General features: G+C 29.5%; 1 protein-coding gene across 1 annotated transcript in view; it reads left to right on the forward strand.

The window, feature by feature from the left end:
* Window positions 1-16,422, forward strand: part of LOC142321912 (alpha-amylase-related protein-like) — a 91,679-nt gene that overhangs the window by 40,462 nt on the left and 34,795 nt on the right. The window contains exons 7-9 of the mRNA XM_075360427.1: window positions 2,659-2,807; window positions 8,450-8,672; window positions 13,616-13,749. Coding sequence (XP_075216542.1) covers window positions 2,659-2,807; window positions 8,450-8,672; window positions 13,616-13,749 — 506 coding nt within the window. The remainder of the gene's footprint in view (window positions 1-2,658; window positions 2,808-8,449; window positions 8,673-13,615; window positions 13,750-16,422) is intronic.

Raw genomic sequence — 16,422 nt, forward strand, 5'->3', positions numbered from 1 at the left:
AATGCATCGTTTACTGAATATTAGTTTATTTCAATAATATATACGTACGATTTTATATTAATCCTTTGTGTATTATTGTAATATAATTTGGTAGTGTTACCTCACGTATTTCCTTTTGAAAAATGAGCTATGTAGCATCTGTAAAGTAGATTTACAAATAATAGTTGAACATATTTTATTTTATATATCATTTCATTAAAAACATATTCTTATTATTAAATTATTTTATATATTATTTACTAAATATAATTATTTCGTTTTCATACATATTTCGCATTTATTAAAATTTTCTGTATATGAGTTTCTAAATTTGGTACATAATATTTTCTTTTAACCTGCTGGTACGTTTCTTCTATGCCTCTATGATTGGTTTTTCCTATATGATAATTATTAATTATTACATGTTATTCATCATTATTAGTAATATCCAATCATTTATTATTATACTTAACTAATTGCAATTAGCTACTTTTAAAATATTCGGCTATAACAATTGTAAATTTTTCATAAAAATCATCTTCAAAGCACAAACTGTATTTTACATTGGAAACTAAGTACTCTTCAACAAAATCAATTATATTATCAATAAAATTATTTTCGGCTATTTCTACATTTATTCTTGTCTTACTATTTTCAAATAATTTCTGTATCTTAATTTTACGTGGATTGTTTTTAATTAATTTTAATATTATTTGATTTTTGCTATAATTAACATGTTCTTCTGATTTCTACAGCGTAATAATTTTGAACTCGGTTCCTTAATTGAAAATAGCCATTGTAACGATTTGTGATCAGTAAATATTTTTAATTTCCTACTGCAAAGATACGGGCGAAAATATTTCTTTGCCCAAACTGTGGCAAGTAATTTCTTTTCTATAGCTCGATAATTTTCTTTTGTGTCGTTTAATGTTCTGCTTGAATAAACGATCAGTAAATCTTTACCGTTTTTATTTTGACTTAATATTGCACCTATTGCTACATTACTAGCACCAGTTGTAAGATAAAATTCCTTATTAAAATCTGGGTATTGTAATAATAGATAAAATATTTTTACACAATTTAAAACATTAACATAATCTACATCTTCAATATTAATTTTAACTAATTGCTTTGTTATATTCGCAAAATTAATAACTTTTGGTAATAATCTAATAATCCTAAATATCCTTTTATTTCCTTAGTGGTTTCTGGTATTGGATATCTTTTAATTGCTTCTATCCTTTGCCGGATCCGGTTTAACTCCGTAGGGCGTTACAATATATCCTAAATATGTAAAAATTCCTTAGTCTTTTCTTAAAAATTCTGCTTTACCTAATTCTATTTTAAAATTTGCGGATCTGAGCTAATCAAATACTTGCTTTAATCGTATTATGTGTTCCTTTAAACTAGTTGAATACATAATAATATCATCTGAATATATTAAACAGATTTTATTTTGAACTCCACGTAATACATTATTCATTATCCTTTGAAAATTAGGTGTGGCATTTTTATTCCAAAGAGCATTTCTTAAAAATACATAGTGTTCTGTTTCAGTTTAAAATGCAGTTTTTTTCTATACTATCTTGGTCCATTTCTACTTGATGGAATCCTGATGCTAAATGCAAAGTTGTAAAATACTGGCCTCTCCCTAATTTACCCAAAATATCTGTTATATTTGGTAACAAAAATTTATCATCAGTTGTCTTCTTCGCTTTAATCCCTTAAAATCAACAATTGAGAAATCGTCTAGTAATGTATACAAAAGTTTCCTGAACATGCAGATTTCAAAATGTGTATTGTAGGATATCTCAATAAAACTACGAGTACAAATGAAAAATAGCTGTAAATGTTAAAAAAAAAAAATTGTAGTTCAGTAGAAATAATTTGAAAATTAATTTGAGTAAGAAATATAAGTCAAATTACTTAATACTCTTCCAAAAACAGTTGAGATCTGAATAATTTAGTCTTATAAATTCAATTGAAATTTTTTTTTTAGATTGTTATGCATTTGTAAAACAAATCATTAACAATTTGCAATACTTAGCAATACATATAAATCAGATGCAGATTTTCAAATTCTTTGTTTAGGAAGTATCAACTAACCATTTTTTTTCATAAATTTAAGAAACAGTTATTTTTATTGAAAGTCAAAATTTGAATAAGGAAACAGACCGAGCAGTAACAAATAGAAAGTTATTATATATTTCAAATTTTTTGTCATTCCGTACGGAATGACATTTTCAGGTAAATTTGGCATTTTATAAGTTTCAAATTCTAGGGTGCTTTGTCTTTTCAAAAGTTATTACAGTTATTTTCGGTGTTCTTATGGAAAAAGATAAATGTTATGCTTATGAAAAACTGACCTAAATTAATTTGATATATTATTCGTAAATTTTTGTTTTACTTTTGTAAACTTTTGTCACTGTAAAGTTTGCAGGTGTATAATTTTGCAACAGTAGAACTTTTCACAAGAAAAGATTTTTGGAGTTCAAAATAACAACAATGTTCCGATATTGACAGCCTGAGAACGACAACGACCAAATGCTATCCACTATCAGGTCTTACACAAATTAGTAAAGATTTATTGTTAAAAAAAGAAAATAAATAAAATGAATACTATTATTTCTGCTAATTCTTTATTATAAATTAAAAATGCTATTTTCCTGTCTTTTGCAGCAAAGAAATACGCTCTTCTTCCTTCCTCTGATGTCGTTGTATTCAACTTTAATTTCCAAACGAGAGCTGAGAGAACAAACACTTTGACGCCTCATCCAAAACTCGAAAATTTTAGTTTTCTTGATAGCAGTAATGATAAAGCATACAAGGTTTGAAATGGCATATCTTATATACCGAATCATAATTACGTTTAAGTGGCCCACTCACAGTCATTTTGCCGGAAGGCAAACATAATCAGGACAGTGAATCGTTTAGCTGCCTGCGCAGCGTCCGTTCATTCCAAATAGCCTGCAGTCCAGGTGTCTGGCAAATTTCAACATTGCCCATCTTACCGCTTGCAGTCTGTATGATTGTTGCACGAGTGGCTTGGTGGGGCCTTGCAAAACATCTCTCAGACCCTTTCAAGTGTCTGGAATTATCTTTCCAAGTAAATGAGCGGTATCTTACGAGCATATTTTAGGTGTTCCAACAACATCGCATTTTGTTAAAAAATGCAACGTTGCAGTGAGGCGTTGTTTCTGCAAGGATAAGACGTTTTATTAATTCGTAAAACTTTTTAAAGTCGTTATCGTCAATATTTATTCATTCTGTTAAAAAGCTTTTTAATCCATATTTTATTTTTGCGTGTTAAACATAACAGCGATAGAAAGGCCACTTTATTCCTTTCACTTAAACTAAAGTAATATAGATCAGCTATCCGCAACTTATTGATGTGAAAACTAAGTTACATTGAATCAGGACCGGGTTTGTAAGACTAGTGCCGACTGTGTGGGTCAATACATCCTTCTTAGGCGGACTGCATGCAGAAGAGCCTTTATTATGCATCTTGATTGTTTTATCACCTTACAGTAGTTAGTATTAACCTATTCTTGTTTAATAGAAAGAAAATAAATTTAAAATCATTATCGATTTAATTTTCTTTCTAATTTTCGCACAGAGTTTAATTTTCTAATTTTCGCAGAAAGACTTTATAAAAGTTAGTTAAGATCTTAATTTTTTCTGAAATATTGCATAGATCCTGGTACTGTAAAGCAGTTTCTACGCAAGTAATTTTTTTTTACTAGTAGTACAGATTGCATGCGATCTCAGTAAACCAGCCTTACATTAGCCGCCACATTCACTATTCTGATCTACTGTAAAGCAGTTTCTACGCAAGTAATTTTTTTTTACTAGTAGTACAGATTGCATGCGATCTCAGTAAACCAGCCTTACATTAGCCGCCACATTCACTATTCTGATCTACTGTTAAACTGCATACTAGCGCTACGATAAAAAAAATCCTAGATTTATGCACGGTTTTTATATATTTATATAAAAACCGTGCATAATAATCAGAATAAACAATGTATTTACATTGTCTATTCTGATTAAAGATATCTCCAAGCAATATAAACAATTGATAAAATCATTGTGGACATGACTTCTATTATTTTACTACTCTCGTGGCTACTGATGGCCAAGATGGGATTTTGTCGCTTTAACAACTTCCCACCACCTCTCTCTGTCCTCCGCCTTCTCGACTGTCTCTCCACAGTTCAAACCAGTCCTTTTTAATTTGGTCCCACCATCTTTGTTTTGGTCTGCCTGGTAGCCTCCTTCCTGTCCGTTTGGTCAGTCCTACTCCTTTTAAGAGGGTCCCTCTTCTCTTCGTATAAACATGACCTGCCCGCCTAATTCATCTACTCCTCACTTGAGCCGCTATGTCAGACTACTATTTGCAATTCACTTATTTCCCTGTTTTTCCTGATCCCCTGCTTTCCATTTTCATTTACGGACCAAAGATCTTTCTTAGGATTTTATTCTCAAAAACGATGTGTTTTCGTTGTGCCTCTTTATTCAGTACCCGTGTTTCTGGCTCCATGCATGAATTAATTTGGTTAAGTCTCAATTTTGTTTGGAGTGATGACTTTGATGACATAAAAAAGCATCTACTGGCAAGATTGACCCTATTCTTTATATCTGATTTCTCTGCGTTTTTATTCGATTATCACCTCCACATACTTAAACTGATCTATCTCCTCAAAACAACGCCCCTCTATACGTAATCTGTTCATCTGTAAGTTGCTTAGTTTTATAAAATGTGTTTAGTCTGCCTATGACTACTTTCTGAAAATCAGAACGAGAGCTATAAATTTGCGAATTGAATTGAAATGATAAAAAATTTAAGAGGTAGACCTTGATGTTGATAATTACTCTAAAGAGGCATCTTCTGAAATTTCTCTGGAAGTTTCATTGGAATATTAAGGCCCAGGTATATCAGTGTTCTGTAAAGAAAAAATACGGTTGTGACTTGAAGAGAAAACGAAAAAGGCATATACTATTTATTTACTTGTATAGCTCGTCACTCGTATTGTAATAAATATCCAGTCTAACGAAGAAACTGTTGTAGTAGAAACTGCAAATGGATTGTGTTCTGTCAGCTTTCAATGTAAGCTTTAAATAAGTTGAAGAAAGTAGAACATTATCCATTGTAAAAGAATATGAAATTGTCTTTCTAAAATTAATTTTATTTAGAAAAGTGTTCTACACATGAAAAGTCATTTTTATGAAATTTGATGTAGCAGAAACTTTCATTTGTAGACCCGTTTAGGGTTTTGTACCCGTTTATGCTCAATACAAGCTGACCTACTAAAATTACTGCAGTCATAAAATAGTGATGTTAAATTTTCACTTTAATTTTTACTCATTCTAACTAAATATCTTCATTTTAAATTTTACATTGTTGAATTTTTTTTCTATTCTGCTCGACTTTACTACCACACTCTTCCTTGCTATTGTTTAAAAATAAATTATATCTGAACCCACAATCCATCAGATGATATCAACTTTTCAAAATGAATGGAATAATGACACCGAAAATTTGAAGTGACACCTTTTGAAATTAAACAACTATATTCACATTTAAAAATTTGTACTTTACCCACAAATTATTCCACGTTACAAAATATAAAATACTCACTGAATAAAATTACTCTTTTTTATTTTGTTATACGAGGTAAAGGAAATACTGTGATCGCGAAAAATTACGGTTTTCAGATTTCAACGGAAATATCCATTTTGACCAAACCTGAACCCATTTTGACTAGTTTTGGCGTAACGCTGTACGTACGTATGTATCTCGCATAATTCAAAAACGATTAGCCGTAGGATGTTGAAATTTTGAATTTAGGACTGTTGTAACATCTAGTAGTGACCTCCCCTTTTGATTGCAATCGACTGGACCAAAAGTATCAAAAAAGCCCAAAATGAAAAACATATGAATTATGGACTTTTTTTAACTGCAGTAATAAGGCCTCATTGAAAGCTTTTCAACGATACATCCATCATAAGTGGTACTTATTTTCATTGGTTTCAGAAACAGCCAAATAAAATTTTAATTAATGAAATATTTGGAACTTACAGGGGAAGGCACATCGGTTTGAATCCGACCTCATCTCCTTTTTTTTAATATTTTTTCATTTAAATTTATTGATTTCTTAATAATTATTAACCCGTGATTGTGAAAAAGTTTTACAATAAATAATAATTCAATAATAACAAAAAAAAATAAAATAACAAAATATCAGAAATTATTAATGAAATAAAATTTTCATATACCTTTCATTAAAAAAAAAAAATGTTGTGTATATGTAATTTAATAGGCGTACAAGGAAGTCATGTAGTGCCCATATCAGCTTTTTTCCTTTACACATAAATACATTACAGATGTTGCAGTGTGTTTCAAACTCTCACCAAGATGTGAACTAACATCAGAGTTGGTGAGTTGGTTCGCGGGCGTGCACACAACTTACCAAAGTTTCATCGCAATCGGATGAATGGCGTAGGAACGCATAAGAGACAAGCAAACATTCATTTTTAAAAATAAAAATATTCTATAATATTAAATATATTTTATAAAATTAAATATTAATATGTATAATATAAAAATTATATTTTATTATAAATATAATTTATATTTTAAAATTGGGAAAATTTTTCAAATGGTTCGGCAATTTATTAAACATGGCAATTGAACTGTTATAAAGTATTTTCTAGTAAGCTAAAGCATTTTGTTACACGAAAACAGTTCTGTTGTTTGGTTTGATGTAGGTGGATATTATTAATTTTAAGAGTAAGTAACCAAGCAAAAATGCATATTTTATAATTATAAGCCCAAGAATAAGTAAAAATTTATTTTTCTAAATATTGGTCCACACGATTTGTACTTTTGAGCGGCAGGTAATGATCTGACAGTCCCTTTATGTATCATAAAAACTCGGTCAGTCTTTTAGAGGGACCTCCAAGACATGGCATGTTTTATACGAGATTATACTATGTAGGCATAATAAGATTTAATAATGACAAACTTAGTGTTTTATTAAGACGCTTCAAAGCAAAACGGTATGGCCTGATTTTATTGTAAACAAAATCATTTTGCATATACCATGAGAACTTTTCATCTAATAAAACAATCAGAAATTTCACTTTATGAGTGAAAACTATCGTTATCATTAACGGGAATACTATTTACGAGATCATCAATCTTACGTCAACCTGAGAATCACAATACAGGGTTCTTTTATATTTATAATTAGATGTTTACATTCCATGATGGTGATTTATTTTTTGATTTGTCGTAGAATTTTTAATTCCTTTTAAATAGTCCATATTCATATAATTCGTAACAGATAGATACAAGTGCATCTATAAAAAAAGATCTTTGATGTATATGAATGATCAAAGATTTTGAGGTTAGGTCATTAATAAACCATATAAGAATAAGGGACCGATAACACTTACGAGGCACTCCGCATTCTACAACTTAAAGTGAAGACTTAAACTTTACATATGTATTCTTAATTAAAGATAAAATTTCAACTTCTTGTTTACGGTAGATAAGATGTGACTAAAACTGCAGACAGTTCCTCGGATACTATACCTAATAAATTTCTTCATCAGGAAAAATCGTGGAATAATTGAATGCTACTGAGATCACAAAAAATTGAGATATTTTTGTTAACTATGGGTTTAAAATATTTTCTACAAACTGGGAACTGGGTTTGTCAGTAGATAACGTTTTCCTAAAACCATGTTAAAAGTTTATTAACATATTCAGAATATGTTATATTCTGAATATATTCTAACATATTCTGAATATATACATATTCAGAATATGTATTGGTTACGTGAAAAGAAACATTTTTTCAAAAACTATACACGGTAGGTGGCGCCGGGGTCGAAATATTAACGAAACAAACAAATATACAAACAGACTTTCTTCTTCTATATATATATAAAAGGCAATGTTCGTATATGTCTGCTATAGATTAAAACACTACTGACCGATTTACGAGCGGGAAAATGGCCAAAGGGCAAACGGAAAAAAGGGAAAAAGGAAAAAAGGGAAGAAGGGAAAGGTTTGTGAAGTTGCGTAATGTTCAGTTTTTTAATGTTTTCTCAAACTTTCAGTTGTGCTCATCTAATATATATATATATATATATATATATATATATATATATTAGAATCTTGCCAATATTAAACAACGAAATGTATTGTATCTTCTTAGATAAAAACAATTACAAAGTTATAACTATCAAACAACTGATTCACAGTTCTTGGATTGCAGTCAATATTACACATAAAAATTTTGTAAAAGAATTTTTTCAAAATATACCTACTAATTTTATTATTTATTTGATGTTTTTACTATGTAGCTTCTACAGAAAAAAATTGTTTGAAATTATTATATCATCTAATAATTTTCATATTTAATTTATTTTGTTGTAATATTATTATTTTTATTTTTAATAGCTATCAACTTTATTTTTATTGACACAATTCCATGGTATTGTATTGCTTACATCCACACCTAAATCAAACAACAAAAAAGCACCAAACTATAAAAACAATCGAATAACACCATTTAAAGCAAGTAAAATGAAAATTGATGAGTGGGATAAGTCTGAATGGAATGGTGAACATCGTTGGTCTGAAATATATAGATTAGTTGAGTTTCACAACAGCTTAAGAAAAGGCAAGTACAAAAATTCTAATTTTATATATATAAAAATGAATGTTTGTTTATTCCGTATGCGTTCCTATACCATTCATCCGATTGCAATGAAACTTTGCTGAGTTGTTGTGCGTGCGCACATCCGTAAAGGTTTCTGAATTAGTTTGAACCTGATAGGTGGCACGGGGGTTGAGATATTTCAAAAAATTGTATTTATGGTCCGATTTGGTTCATATTCAGAATATGTATTAGTTACATGAAAAGAAATATTTTTGCGAAAAAGGGAAAAGGGTAAGGTTGGAAGAGGGGAAGGGGAGAAGATTGGAAGAGGGACTGAAGGAAAAAAGAAAGATTAAATTTTGTGATGTTCTGTAATGTTCAGTTTTTTAATGTTTCATCAAACTTTTGTGTTCATTTAATCTATATATATAAAACATTATAATGTTATTAAAAGAAATGTTTCTTTTTAATGTTATTAAAAAGAAGTTATAATGTATAACTCTTGGATCACATAATAAAAAGGTAATTTTTTTCTTGTCCAAGATCTCAGAAACTATTAAACTAGTTTGAAAGATAATTCTTTCCATATTTCAAAGCTTACAACTTCAGTGACACATAGAGATTATAGTAATTATGATATTTCATTCTCTCCCTGACTTCTCTTCATATGAAATTAATTTATAACTATTAAGTAATGTATAGATCCATTTATTAATGTTGCAACAGTAGGTTTGTGCTCAAAAACAATTGCCTTCCTCTTTTTTCCTAAACTTAAATTTCAGTTTCAACAAATTCTGAGATATAGTTCCTTTGAATTGATAAGGTCATTACTAGTTTTTGGGATGGGTTCTGCTCATGATTTAACATGGAGAGAACTAGTAAACATTATTTTATATTCTGGAATCTATTTAACTAAAATTGTTAAATGAAGTTCATTTAACAATAATGAAATTTGTGATTTTCAAATTGTTTTAAAAGAAATGTTCTGCTTCTATGGCTCATTGAATATTTAATGATATCAAAGAAATTGAGTTACCTGGCTCGCAGATTTAGTGATTGCAGAGGTTCCTCTAGACTCTCTCCAATTAACATTTATTGAAATAATACATTTGAACCAATCTTTTTCTAAGTATTCTGTTTTCTAGAAGACCATAGAAATGAAATGGTATCAAAGAAGTTAAGCTTTACATAATGCCACCCTTAATTTATAGAAATGAAAATAAAATAAAATTAATTTCAATATTTATCCAATTTATATTTATTCTCATATTAATGTAATTTCATGGCACATGCCTGATTAAATTCCAACATATAAGGAGCCTTTGGAGAAAGCTTCTAGTCAAAATTATCTTGAAGCTTTAAGTAATTTTGACTTAAGCTGGGTAAATTTTTAGAGAACTTAGTTAAAAAAAAAATACGTTTTCTTAAGTAACAAATGCATTTGGCAAAAAAATAATATCCTATCACAATGACTACAAGAGACAAATTATTACAGTTTAGTTTTCAAGTTATAAACGTGGATGAAACCTTGGAGAACTGAAAAGTGGTATCGATTTTCAAAGTAGGTTACACCACATTGGACCCTGAATCCACCATCACAAATTTGTGATGGTGGATAATAAATAACAAAATACCGACAGAAGTGTAGTTTTATATAGTAATTGGTTGATAACAAATTTTAATTTAATTCTAGTAGGAGCTGCTAGGAACAGACTTCAGATCAATGTCATTAGACACTCCAAAGACAAGAGAGATAATTGAGTGTCAGTCTGCAGTTAGTGAAGGGAATATATAAATATGAACAATACAAATTATAACAGATGTAGAAGCATCTCAAAGAAAAACTATTTGGACCACTTTTGTTCCCTATCAACCAAAAAAAGTATGCACCACCCAAGGTTTCACTCAGATTAATTGTCAAGTCTGACTACAACTTCAAATGGGGGATCAGTCTCCTCACACAACCTTTGTATCTCACATAAAGGCCTTGGAGGGAAACAATGCAAATGTATTTTTTATTGGCATGTTTTGACATTATTGAAGCCACTCATCAAATTGTGTGCACCTTTTACCCTAAGAATGCCAAACAAGGTAATATTCACTAAAGATGAAAGTAAACAAACAAAAAAATTATATCAATAGCACTACCAGTTAAAAAGTAAAAATAAAGTTACTGTTATTTTCTGTATATATAATAAAGTGATAACTAGGGTCATCCTTGGGCATGCAACAAGCAAGAACTACTGAACAAATTTCAATAAAACTTCGCAGATTTATAACTTAGAGGCTTGGTTATTATCTCCAATTAGATTTATCATGATATTCCTAATAGGGGTTAAGATGTTAAAGATATTAATGAAAAAAAATAATCCTTTTACATCATTGCATTTCTATTATCAAGATAAAATGGTTAAATTTTTTCTCTTTAGTAAATATGTGTAAAATATGTAATACTTAAAATATTTTATTAGTTTATTATTATTATTGTTATAGCTTATATTAGCACACTTGGTGAACTTTTATGGGTCTTGATTGTTGATTTTGGCTGTAAATACTGGTGTCAAAGGTTAAAAAAAATGTGTATTACCTTATACCTTTATAGTTGAACTGAAGTTCAACATGAGGAGCAAAAATATTCTACTTTTGAAGTAGAATTCTCTTCCTGAGAATCTCATCTGACAACTTATTGTGAGTTAAATGACCTTATGTGGGATTTGAACTGGTCCAATAAACAAGTCAAGCATTTGGGATCTATGGCTGAAAGGCTAGAATTTTCTTCATACTGACACTTAGTCTTTTTCTTTCGTAATTGTCAGGCAAAGTTTTAAGATTTATACTCTGAAGAAAATATTTAGCATATTGTAACAATATCTATGCTCTGATCGATATACTTCATCATGAATATAACACTGTAGAATGGAGACTGCTCATTGATTTGACAAAAACAAGCGTCAAGTGGAAGGGCAAGTAGCTAAAAGAAATACAACTTTGTCGGACGTTCTTAAGTTAGCTGAAGAGGAATTTCATAAGGTGTGTGGAACACAATATCTGACAGCATGTTGTTAACGTTGTAAAAATACATTAAAAATGAATATTTATATGATGTGCACTTCGAAAATTTTGTGATAAATGTGAATTCAGAATCGGACACTAGCTCTTTAGAATCTACCGACGACAGGGACTTCGAAACTTGCGAGCTACAGCAATAATATGAGTAGAAAAAAATAGTTATTTAAAATACTTTAAAATAGTAATATTAATTGTGATACTAAACTAGTTTTAATTAAACAGCATCGTATGTATTTTTGGTTATATATATATCATCTATATTAAACTGACAATGTTTTCAGTCGGCCTAGTACCGTGCCAAATATTTGCTGAATGCTACCATATTTTTGTGCCAACTTACGTGCCGATAGTTCTAGTAGGATCACAATTTTCTAAACTGTAGCAAGGCAAGTTCAATAAATTTATTTTTGTGCGCTTTTTATTTAAATTTTAGTGACATCTTTTTAAGAATTATAGCTTTTTCTGTTTTTAAAGGATATTATGCGTGGTTTTTCAAAACGGATTGTAGTTTCTTTTTGTCATACGGCCTAATAGTGTTAGCGTATTCACGTGAAACAATATAATTTATTTTACTGACATCTTTTCTTTAAGAATGAATTCTGTAATTAAAAGCAAAGTAAAAAATCAAAAATTGCGTAGACAGAGCAAAGAAATTGTACATAACGTGTTAAAATTTATGGAAGAAGAAGCTAAGCTTAACAAATTTAAGAAATTAGACGACAGTTTTCTTATTCCCTTGCAACAAGTTCAACTTCATTGTAGTAAAGTTACTTGTGTATCCGATAGTGCGATAACGCGTATTAAAAGGAAAGCTGAAGGCACGTTTTCAAATAAAATGCTGAGTCAAGTTTCTGTACGCAGGATAATAATCGCAAGAGACAAAAACCTGTTACAGTGATTGCAAACCTGTTACAATTATGATTCCTCAGCTGTCAGAAGAATAGTTCACAAATTTCATTTTAGAACTAATTTTAGGAATAATAAAAGAGCGGGTGGGAGGTCGAAACTTAACATTTAAAGCAGCAGATATTGCCCTCGTCGATCAAAAAGATTCTTCTAATGATGCTAGTATGTAATTAAAATTTTACGAGAAAGTTATTGAAATTGAAATCTACTACTGACCTAAAGAATTTGCCATGGGTGTTGAAGTTGACAAACTAATCATCAAACTAAGTGGTGAAACTTCTACTGATGAAACAGCGAGCGATACCGAAGATGAGGTTCCATTGGAGATACTATCTGGAGTTGAAGAAATGAATTCATAAAGTTTGAATACAGAACACAAATCGGTAAGTTTGATTTAACTTAATTCAAATCAAATGCTAATGAAATATTTGACCTATACAAATATCTAAATTATATCATTTGAATAATTAAAACATTGTAATAATTATATAACACATTCGCCGTTATTTAACATTTTACAGTAATTTATGTGTTTTTTGCACAGATGTTTTATATTTTATATTTTTTTGTAAAGTTATTACAAATTACAATTACATTTTAATTAATTTATTTTGATTTTCTTTCAATAGTTAAATTACCTTTTACAGCTTCAGTGTATCATGAATCGTAATTTATAATATACATGTTTGCGGTTTAGAGTTTCATGTGCATTTATAACCGTGAAATATGTCGCCACTTGCGATGATGTGAGACTACATTAGTAGAATGTACAGTATACTGCCCCTTGCATGGTAGGCTACAATCGTTAACCCACGCGGCCTGTTCATCTGATTTTCAGATAATGCTGCTAAAACATGTCCGCAACAACCGTGTTTCAAAGAAAACACCTTTTTTAGTAATTATACTAATACTTCATACTTCTGAGACAGAAATGGAGTTCTTAATCTCTCCACTATCAATAACAAATGTATTTTTTTTTTTATGTTTAGGAGTTACAGAAGAAAAGCTACCAAAAGTAAACAATTGGTTTGCTTGGGACAAACATCTAGTGGCGTATTGTTTAGACGATAAAGCCTTCGTTGTAATAAATTCATCTGGAGATAGTTTTCGCAAACCGCTTACTGTAAGTTATAGTATCATCTGTGCATCTTATGTGCAATATAATGTTTACGATAATACAAATCAGGGTTGGATAAACCAATCGAAAAGTAACACAAATGTCTAGGCCCTGCAGTTTGGAGGGGCCCGGCTTCAGTACAAGAAGAAATCAAAATAATAATAAATTAAAAAAAAAAAAAATTATTCATCTTTAATAATATAGAATATTGTTATTATTTTTAAATAATACAATAAATTTAATCATCAAAATAACTGACTAATTAATAAAATGGATTAGTGCCACTAGCGAATCCAAGGGGGAGCTATAGCCTCAGTTAGAGGCCAACAAGGTGTAGTTTTAAAAAGATAAAAACTAAGTAATGAATTTCAGAAATACAAAAACAATTTTTTTTAAATCAAATAAAAATATGAGAAGGCAGTTTTTAGTTTTTACTGATGCCGGAAAGGGAATTTCCCGACTACCCTTCAATTTTTGTTTCAAGTTGTACGTTACTTATAAAAATTTTTAAATGGGGCCCCAAAACTAAATTTTCTGTCAGTCCCGGTAGAGCATTAATCCGGTACTCATATTAATGTATACAGTTAGATTATTTATACATGTTATAACCGCAAGAAGGAATTAGTAATCTGTGGCATTAAATTTAAAAAATGTCATTTTTATGAATTTTAATGTCATAATGTACCTCCGGTATTATAATAGATATCATAATTTATAAGTAACATAACTATTTTGTTTGTGTAAATACACTGAAAATACAAAACCACAGAGAATAAAAATTATTTCACGGATATCAAAAATACATACACGTTTGAAAATAGTTTCAAACTCCTCATTTTCTGCATACGTAGAAATATACTTCTAGGAAATCTTTTGTAGTTTACATGTTTTTAAAAAGTTAAGCCATTTTAATTTAGTTTTTAAATAGTTTACCTTCATTTGATCATGCTGATCATCTTTGTTTTCATTTGAATGTGATATACATTATATTAATCGGGTGAGGTAAGGGAGATGCTTTAAGAAAGAAATATTTAAAATTTTCTTACCGAGAAAAGCTATAAATTTTACTATTGTTGATTTATTTACATATAAAGAAAGATTATACACTTAAATGTGTGTACTTATTTGTTTCTATACTCACAACGTGATGTTTGTTCTTTATTAGTATTTTTTAAATATTTGACTCCGGAAAAAAAATATTTCCCATTTTTAGAAAGTGCTCAGGAAACGTTTTTTAAACAGCTACTATTTTGAAAAACCAACAGTTGATTTAACCGACTATTTCAAAATGAATGTTTAGAATAAATTTTAAATAATACATTTTTAAGTAATATCTAAACTATAATATTTTATTTTAAATTTACAGGATAAAGTTGTACTAATAAATAATCGGCAATCTCTTTATCCAATTACTATTATCGGATCAGATAGCAGATTACAACCTTAATTTAACTTTCCACTACTTTTCAACAACTTTCTCCTTTTCTGTTCTCTTTTTCAGGTCTTCCTTAACACAATATAACCACCTTTGTCTTATCTTAGTCTTCCTCTAGTAAATTATTTTTAACTGGTGTGTTGTGAAACGATCTAAGATCGTCTCATGACATTAGGTGTCTAAGGACGTTAATGATTAATTTAGAAAGTTCAAAGTACACAGTAAGTGCAGATATGAAAATTAAAAACTTTTTGGTTCGATTACATAATATGTATTAAATAAACCTTTAATTGTTATAATTAATAAAACTGGACAACTTTTAAAGTGGGTTGGGTGCACCCATAAAAATAACCTTTCGCGACATCCCCCTAAATAGCGCGATTTGTCAGAGATTTGCCGTTTATACCGTTGTATGTCGAAATCATCTGAAATAAATGATGCAGTGTGAGAGAAATTCCTTGATATATCTGATACAGTACAGGGGTGTAGTCCGTACGAAAATTGCCGTACAATTCTGGCTCAGTTTGAATTACTTACTTTTTTTGTTATTTTTGATTTGATATTTTTTATTATACGAGTTCAATTAAAATGGACAGTTTTTAGTAAAGAAATAAAAATCAGAAAACGACGCTTCTGAGGCGTTGATTAATGCTTCATCCAGTATAGTGGCGATTAATTGAAAACGCTTACTATTTGTTAATTCAATTTTAAGCTACTGTACCGAAACAATGCCAAAATAAGAGATAAATATTAAAATTAAAAAACACGACTGCAAAAAAAATATTTCTGACAAACATTGCTCTTTAATATAGGATAATTTCTAATACAGAATAAGTAAAGAGCGTGCGGGTGACAGTTTTGTATATAGTATTTTTATATAGTATAATTTTTTTAATTTATTTAAACAAATATAAATATATTTATATAGCCTATGACAATCCCGATATTCTAAGAATTCCAACGCGGGGTCATACATTGAAATCGGTGCAGCCGTTGAGCTGCTACGGTGGTAAAAAACAGTTAATGTTTTTGTCATTGAGAGGTGACTGTTATCTTCACAATTGAGCTAAGCGTGCACAACGTAAAATGAAATGTTTTAAATGAATTTCTGATTTAATTAATTCATCACCATTCAAATCAATAAAATGTGATATTCTTATTTCTGTTATAGAATTGTTTTTTGTGGTCAAAAAAATGAATTCGGTACCCTATGATTACTGAAAATGAAGGTAGAATTTTTTTAA

Source organism: Lycorma delicatula, chromosome 3 (assembly GCF_047948215.1).
Source record: "Lycorma delicatula isolate Av1 chromosome 3, ASM4794821v1, whole genome shotgun sequence".
Classification (NCBI taxonomy): Eukaryota; Metazoa; Arthropoda; class Insecta; order Hemiptera; family Fulgoridae; genus Lycorma; species Lycorma delicatula.